Below are 8,845 nucleotides of genomic sequence, written 5' to 3'. Positions count from 1 at the left end.
TCCCGGGTTAGAAAAACATGGCTACTTTCTTCCAAAAAAAATAAATAAAATAAAACAGCGCCACCCTTCCTCAGGCTGTGTGTGGTATTGCAGCTCAGTTCTATTGAAGTGAACTGAGCCAAGTTGTAATATCAAACACAAACTGAGGACAGGGGGTGGCGCTGTTTTTAGAATTAATAATTTTTTTTTTATTCCTGGATAACCGTGTTAAGCTAAAGAACATGGGGCAGGTGTGTTTGCAGGATAACATAGCTGCCCAGGTCAGCCTTTTACCCTACGCCATCAGCTACCGCAGCGACAAATGAAAAACAAAAAAAATTAATAAAAGAAAAAAAAAACTAATTATTGCAGATTGTTAAATTAGCAGAGGACATGCAATCTTAATAATTCTAGTTAAGACCTCCCTCTCCGACAGGTACCTGAAATGGGCGTAAGGGGCTTCCTGGAAAGAAATGATCCGGACTGATGAGCGCCCCCCCCTTTTTTGCTGTCACCTCTGAAAATAGGATATAAAAGAGTTTTTTTCTTTTTTTTGTGTTTTCTTTTTTTTTTTTCTTTTTTAACCGCTATACACCGCTTGAACATTAAACTTGATAGAAACCAAAGAATTTTTGTACACTATTATTGTACAGTAAAAGATAAAGTGTGCATTAAGTCGGCTTGTACATGACAATATTGTACATTATTTACATCTCGGTTATCGGCATCAAACTCTAGATCTCTTTTTTTTTTTTTTATATGTACACACTGAAAATGTATCAGAAACATCTGACTAATATTCTTTATAATCACAATTGTAGCGTTATAGAAAAAAAAAAAAAAAAAGACAAAAAAAAGAAAAAAAAAAAAAAACGAAAAATAACCAAAAAAAAAAAAAAAAAGAAGACATTATCTCCATTCAGTCACATGGGTTTAGGTTTGCAGCGCCCACCTGCCTAAAATGCAAAAATATTTACCACATATTCACTTTACACCAGGTGGTGATATCTAGAAATATTGATATACATATATTATTATCAATGCCTATATACACATATATCATCTTAGGGACTATCAATGTTATCTGGAGATCTTCCTCCTCTTGGGTTTTGGGGGTTTCAGCTGTCGCTCTCTCTGAGGCACCTGAAGGAGGAATGGAGAAAACCAGGAATACAGGGTTAAATATATAGGTAGATATACAGGTATAACCCATTAGACACTATGAAGAAGAGCAGTGTGCAACACACCTACAGTTCCCATCATGCACTGACAAACGTTCAACTGACAGCTATTGAGGGTGTATGTCAGTATTTCCCAACCAGTGTGCCTCCAGCTGTTGCAAAACTACAACTCCCAGCATGCCCGGACAGCCGTTGGCTGTCCGGGCATGCTGGGAGTTGTAGTTTTGCAACAGCTGGAGGCACACTGGTTGGGAAATACTGGTGTATGGATAGGCAGGATTAGGAAAAACATTGCAGCTTTCTTCCGAAAACAGCGCCATCACTGTCCTCAGGTCGTTTGTTGTATTACAACTCAGCTCCACTCCACTTACTTCAACGGAAATAAGGCTGCGTTCACACAGCCGTCTAGACCCGTCCAGTTCTTCTCCCGTCAAAAATAAAAACGGACTTTAATAAAAACGGACAATAACGGATGAAACGCACGCAGTAATTTTTCCGACACGATGTCCCGTTACAAAACCCCATAGGCTGCAATGCGATTTAGTCTCGGCCGTCAGGGGTTTTGTAACGGCCGAAAATCGTGACGGAACATGCGACGGAACTTCAATAACGGAGAAATCACTAGTGTGAAAGAAGCCCTTACCTGTTTGTATCCGTTATTTTGTTCAGTTAATGAACCAAAAAAATAATAAATTTTTTTTTTGTTCTGAGCATGCTCAGAAATAAAAACGGATCAAAAAACGGATTGAAAAAAAGGGATGCAAACGGATGACATTAAAGGCTCATCCTCCGTTTTCCATAGACTTCAATGTTAAAGGGGTATTCCAGGCCAAAACTTTTTTTTTTTATATATTTCAACTGGCTCCGGAAAGTTAAACAGATTTGTAAATTACTTCTATTAAAAAATCTTAATCCTTCCAGTAGTTATTAGCTTCTGAAGTTTTCTGTCTAACTGTTCAATGATGATGTCACGTCCCGGGAGCTGTGCATGATGGGAGAATATCCCCATAGGAGCTGGACAGCTCCCGGGACGTGAGTCATCAGAAAGCAGTTAGACAGAAAACAGCAACTCAACTTCAGAAGCTAATAACTATTGGAAGGATTAAGATTTTTTAATAGAAGTCATTTACAAACCTATTTAACTTTCTGGAGCCAGTTGTTATATAAAAAAAAGTTTTTGCCTGGAATACCCCTTTAAATTTACTGTATCTGGTTTTTCTTCGCTTATTTTTAAAATTTTTGACGGAAGAAAATATACTGCATGGGACGTTTTTTTCTGCCGCAAAATGAGTGCAGACAGGTACAAACGGATGTAAACGTTGACATGTTGACATGAATGGGATTTTTTTTAAACCGTTTTAAATCCGTTTACAGCATGCAAGAACGGAACTGAAACGGGAATAAAAAAACGGGGACGGACGACCGTGTGAATGCACCCTAAGCTGCAATACCTCACTCAACTAGAAGACAAGCGTGGCGCTCTGTTTTTTTTTTCTACTACTGCCGCAGCCAATCAGCAGCCTCAGTGGTCACACTCCGTACTCATGTGACACCTAAGCGCTGAAGACATCCGCGGCACAACACCGCCTGAACAGGGGGATCAGTGCAGGAATTGACGTGAAGTAAAAACACTTGACACACAGGGGACAGTAATGATTGTGAGACAAGGAGGGGGGGGGGGGGGGGGAGAAATCAAGGGACGGTAATGATTGTGACACACAGGAAGAGATGCAGGATGGGCAGGAGACAAATGCTGGACTTGCTTAAAATGCTGGGAAAAAATCCCCCAAAATCCCCAAAAAATCAGCTTTCTTCCAGAAAGCGCAACTCTTGTCCTAAGGTTGGGTGTGGTATTGCAACTCATTTTCACTGAAGTGAATGGAGCAGAGTTGTCATAACACACACTACCTGAGAACAGGGGTGGCGCTGTTTTTGGAAGAAAGCAGCAATGTACATACACCAGTGTTTCCCAAAGAGTGCGCCTCCACCTGATGCAAAACTCCCAGCATTATTTTTTATAAATATGGACAACCCCTATTGAAAAGGGCTGACAAAAACCTAAATTTTTAGCAGTTGTGCAGACTTGGCCCTTAAAGGGGTACTCCGCCCCTAGACATCTTATCCCCTATCCAAAGGATAGGGGATAAGATGTTAGATCGCCGTGGTCCCGCTGCTGGGGACCCCGGGGAATCGCTGCTGCAGCACCCCGCTATCATTACTGCGCAGAGCGAGATCGCTCTGCACGTAATGAAGGGCAATACAGGGGCCGGAGCATCGTTACGTCACGGCTCCGCCCCCGTCAATACAAGTCTATGGGAGGGGGTGTGGCGGTCGTCACGCCCCCTGTCATAGACTTGCATTAAGGGGACGGGCCGTGATGTCATGAGGGGCGGAGCCATGCCGTTATGCTGCTCCGTCCCCCGTATCGGCCGTCATTACGCACAGAGCAAACTCGCTCTGTACTGTAATGATAGCGCGGTGCCGCAGCGGCGATCCCAGGGGTCCCCAGCAGCGGGACAGCGGCAATCTAACATCTTATCCCCTATCCTTTGGATAGGGGATAAGATGCCAGGGGCGGAGTACCCCTTTAAGATTTGTTCAGCCCTGTGTTAAGAGATGGCAAAAGCAGACGCTGCTGTATGCAATACCGCAGAGTCTAATAAAAAAAAATGGGTTGTAGTTGACGACTTCTTTGCATACAGCAAAATTAAACATATTGTTATGGATAAACTGAAACGGAGACAAAAACGTAGTGTGAATGCACCTTTATTTAGACTCTTAAAGGGGAACTCCAGTACATAACATCTTAGGGGGAGATTTATCAAAACCTGTCCAGAGGAAAAGTTGGCCAGTTGCCCATAGCAACCTATCAGATCGCTTCTTTAATTTTTAACAAGGCCTCTGCAAAATGAAAGAAGCGATCTGATTGGTTGCTATGGGCAACCGGGCAACTTTTCCTTTGCACAGGTTATGATAAATCTCCCCCATTATTCCCTATGTGCAGGATAGGGGATAAGTGTCTGATCGCAGGGGGTCCCCGGTGTAATGAACATTTGTGTACAGATCAATGGCTCTTCTCTTGCTTGGAGCGGTAGTGGTCACGCCCGTTTATCTCCGGCTTTCCTATAGATATACAGTGGTCCCTCAACATACGATGGTAATCCAATCCAAATGGACCATCGTTTGTTGAAACCATCGTATGTTGAGGGATCCGTGCAATGTAAAGTATAGGACAGTGGTCTACAACCTGCGGACCTCCAGATGTTGCAAAACTACAACACCCAGCATGCCCGGACAGCCAACGGCTGTCCGGGCATGCTGGGAGTTGTAGTTTTGCAACATCTGGAGGTCCGCAGGTTGAAGACCATTGGTATTGGAGGTTATACTCACGTGTCCCCGCCGCTCCGGACCGTCACCGCTGCCCTGGAGGTCGCCCCTCCATCGCTGTCGCCTCGTCCCCGGGGTGTCCCCAACGCTCCGGCAAGGCCTCTGCTTCCCCGGCATCCTTGCTCTCAATCGCCGCCATCACGTCGTTATGCACGCCGCTCCTATTGCAGGACAGCGTGCGCACCGACGTGATGACGACGATGGAGAGCGCCGACGATGCAGGAGATCCCGAAGAGGACGCGCCGGAGCCCCGAGGACAGGTAAGTGATTGTCAGCGGACCACACGGGGCACCGTAAACGGCTATCCGGTGGCAGCTGAAGCAGTCTGCACTGCTGGATAGCCGTTTATGCGATGGCCCCGACATACAAAAGCATCGTATGTTGATGATGCCTTCAACATGCGATGTCCTCAGAGTGATCGTATGCTGAAATGATCGTATGTCGGGGCCATGGTAGGTCGGGGGGGGTCACTGTACATGGAGGGGATGCATTGACCATGATCTCCTGCCCCAGCTCCATACAGGAGGTCACAGGGGGTCCCAGCAATCAGACCTCCATGATCCTTTGGATGGGGGATAAAATGTTATGTACCAGACTTCCCCTTCAAAGTATAATTGCCCCTAAACCTGAGATTATATCTACATTTAGTGCTCATCTAAGATCCGGTGCGGTGGGTCCAGTCACCATACTAAAACTTACATTGCCAGAAATTTTGTCCAGCTCGTTCATTGCCTCATGTATTGCAGCTTCTAAATGATTATTTAGTGTTTCACTCCTAAAAAAAAAGAGAGAAAAAGTCACGATCATTTTGGAGGACAAGATAAGTCTAAGCAGTAAAAAGAGGTTGTTTAGCTTTATAAACTCATTTTATAAACCTTATTATTAAATCCTGAGTCAGGATCCTCATGTTTAGGCCAGAGTGGAGAGCGGATATAAAGAGGGTCTCCGTCTCTGGAGGACCTGTCTTGTATTACACAGACAACCCAGTGATTTCATTGGACAATGTGTAATGCTTCATTTCCCCTGTGGTGGCGCTGCAGAGAAATGCAACACTTAAAGGGGTACTCCGGCGCTAAGACATCTTATCCCCTATCCAAAGGATAGGGGATAAGATGCCTGATCGCGGGGGCGGGGTCGTGACATCACAATGCTCCGGCCCCCGTGATCGCAAGTAATCAGACCCGGAGCGAACATGCTCCAGGGACTGATAACGGGGTGCAGCGTGCAAGATCACAGGGGTCCCCAGTGATCAGGCGCCGGAGTACCGCTTTAATGCCAGGTTTCCCGAGTGATTAAATCTGATCGCTGACAGGCCAATCAAGAGGAACACTATGTGATCTGCTTAACCCCTTCATGACCCACAATAACATTTGAATATATATATATATATATATATATATATATATATATATGTGTGTGTGTGTGTGTGTGTGTGTGTGTGTGTGTGTGTGTGTGTATATTTATTTATTTGATTTCATTTTCATTTATTTACTTATTTGTACTTCTGTACAACAGCTCCCCCTAGTGTCTAGTGCACAAAACATGCAGTAACAGGTTTAGGACACTAGGTTGTACTACTTAACAGCTCATTTACACACACACACACACACAAAAATAAATAAATAAATAAAGGGGGGGGGGGGGGGAAGTGAAAGTTAAACTAAAGCATGCTGGCAGGCACAGCGGGTACAGCATCATCAGCTCGGGAAGGGTAAGGGACACCGGGGAAGGGGATACCGGGGTCTCCTAGCACAGACACACACTGCGCTGTTCAGGATTTTTCAGTGCCAAACGCTGCCATCAGCTAGTCAGATTGATTTGACTAGCTGATGTGAGCGATCGCTGTGAGGGGGGGGGGGGGGGGACGAAACCCCCCTAGGTCCCGAAGCAAGATGGCTGGCTATCCGTGATAGCCACCATCCTACCGGGCACGGCGGGATGCCGCGAGTAGCGGCCAGTATCTGCATGACATACATGTACGTCATAGGTTGGGAAAACCTTCCCGGTCATGATGTACATATATGTCATGGGTCGGGAAGGGGTTAAAGGGGTATTCCAGGAAAAACTTTTTTTTTTTATATCAACTGGCTCCAGAAAGTTAAACAGATTTGCAAATTACTTCTATTAAAAAAATCTTAATCTTTCCAATAATTATTAGCTGCTGAAGTTGAGTTCTTTTCTGTCTGGCAACAGTGCTCTCTGCTGACATCTCTGCTTGTCTCGGGAACTGCACAGAGAAGAAGAGGTTTGCTATGGGGATTTGCTCCTACTCTGGACAGTTCCCGATACAGGTGCCATCAGAGAGTACTTAGAAAAGAACAACTCAACTTCAGCAGCTCATAAGTACTGAAAGGATTAATATTTTTTAATAGAAGTAATTTACAAATCTGTTTAACTTTTCTGGAGCCAGTTGATACATAAAAAAAGTATTTTTCCTGAATAACCCCTTTAATGTCAAGGGGGACTTCTAATAGTAGAGACTGTTAATGCAGAAAACCATTTTAACACACAACTACTTTTTTTTAAACTGACATAGAAGAAACTGCAATTTGAAAGTCCATGGACAAAAGCCAAGCTATTTTGAAAGCCTTTAGCAAACCTTCAGCTGCCAAAACTGGAGAAGAATTAAAGGGGTACTCCGGTGGAAACTTTTTTTTTTTTTTTTTAAAGCAACTGGTGCCAGAAAGTTAAACAGATTTATAAATGACTTCTATAAAAAAATCTTAAACCTTCCCGTACTTATCAGCAGCTGAATACTACAGGGGAAATTATTTTCTTTTTGGAACACAGAGCTCTCTGCTGACATCATGACCACAGTGCTCTCTGCTGACATCTCTGTCCATTTTATGAACTGTCCAGAACAGCATATGTTTTCTATGGGGTTTTTCTCCTACTCTGGACAGTTCTTAAAATGGACAGAGATGTCAGCAGAGAGCACTGTGCTCGTGATTCAGCAGAGAGCTCTGTGTTCCAAAAAGAAAAGAAGTTCCTCTGTAGTATTCAGCAATTCAGCTAATAAGTACTGGAAGGATTAAGATGTTTTAATAGAAGTAATATACAAATTAACTTTCTGACATCAGTTGATTTAAAAAAATAAATAAATAAATTAACATTAAATATCTGAATTCCATTACAAATTTTAATGGGGTACTCCGCCCCTAGACAGCTTATCCCCTATGCAAAAGATAGGGGATAAGATGTCTGATTGTAGGGTCCTGCCGCTGGGGACCCCTGCGATCTCCCTGCTGTACCAGACGTTCGTTTAGATGGATGTCACGCCCCCATCCCATAGACTTGCATTGAGGGGGCATGGCCGTGATGTCACGAGCCTCCGCCCCGTATCACCAGTCATTCGGCACGGAGCAAAGTTCGCTCCGTGCACCGGATGTCTGGGGTGCCGCAGCAGAGATGGCAGGGGTCCTCAGTGGCGGGACCCCCGCGATCAGACATCTTATCCCCTATCTTTTAGTTAGGGGATATGTCGTCTAGGGGCGGAGTACCCCTTTAAGTCTAAGTTTACTATATCTCTTCCATAATAAATCACACATTAAGTGGAGGGGACAGGATCCTTACTTCCGGTTCCTCTTCTGTGCTCGATTATAAGCCTGCAGTCCCTCCGTCAGGGTCTTCAACTTTTCACTCTCCACCTACAGGAAATCAAATGGAGATTACCGATCCTACAACAAGGTCTCTACATACAAGTCAATAGGTCAATCATCAAAGAAAAACCGATATAGAAAGTTGTGTTTGCCTCATATTCTGCATTAATATATTCATTAGCATCTCCTTAGGTAATGCCGTACTGCAAGGATATAACATCACTTTATGATCAGCTGGGGCTCCATTACTGGGACCTTAATCAAAGCAGATTGTGTAAATGCCATAGAAGTCAATGGGAATTGTGGAAATACCATAGCACTACATAACACAGTTTCCTCAACTAATATTAAAGGGGAACTCCACTACTTTTGTTCTCATTCCCTATCAACAGAGACATCACCGGAGCTCACGGGGCACCGTAAACGGCTATCCTGTGGCAGCTGAAGCAGTCTGCACTGCCGGATAGCCGTTTATGCGATGGCCCCGACATACAAAAGCATCGTATGTTGATGCTGCCTCTGAGAGGCCATCGCATGTTGAAATGATCGTATGTCAGGGCCATCGTAGGTCGGGGGATCACTGTACTGTACAGATAACTTTCCAGCCTCCTCATCATCGCAGACAGAACAGGAAGTCTCAGATTAGTTATAGTTACAAACCTTGTAGCCAAAATGAAAACTGTAAGATTACAGGACTAA

At 44.2% G+C, this 8,845-nt stretch overlaps 1 protein-coding gene across 1 annotated transcript in view; it reads right to left on the bottom strand.

The window, feature by feature from the left end:
• Positions 1-870: 870 nt before the first annotated feature.
• Positions 871-8,845, bottom strand: part of MBD5 (methyl-CpG binding domain protein 5) — an 81,531-nt gene continuing 73,556 nt past the window's right edge. The window contains 3 exon segments of the mRNA XM_056536125.1: positions 871-1,122; positions 5,247-5,322; positions 8,121-8,194. Of these exon segments, the coding sequence (XP_056392100.1) occupies positions 1,060-1,122; positions 5,247-5,322; positions 8,121-8,194 (213 nt within the window). The 3' untranslated portion in view covers positions 871-1,059.

This window comes from Hyla sarda, chromosome 8 (assembly GCF_029499605.1).
Source record: "Hyla sarda isolate aHylSar1 chromosome 8, aHylSar1.hap1, whole genome shotgun sequence".
Lineage (NCBI taxonomy): Eukaryota > Metazoa > Chordata > Amphibia > Anura > Hylidae > Hyla > Hyla sarda.
The sequence above is the reverse complement of the archived record's forward strand: the minus strand, read 5'-3'. Positions and strand labels throughout refer to the sequence as shown.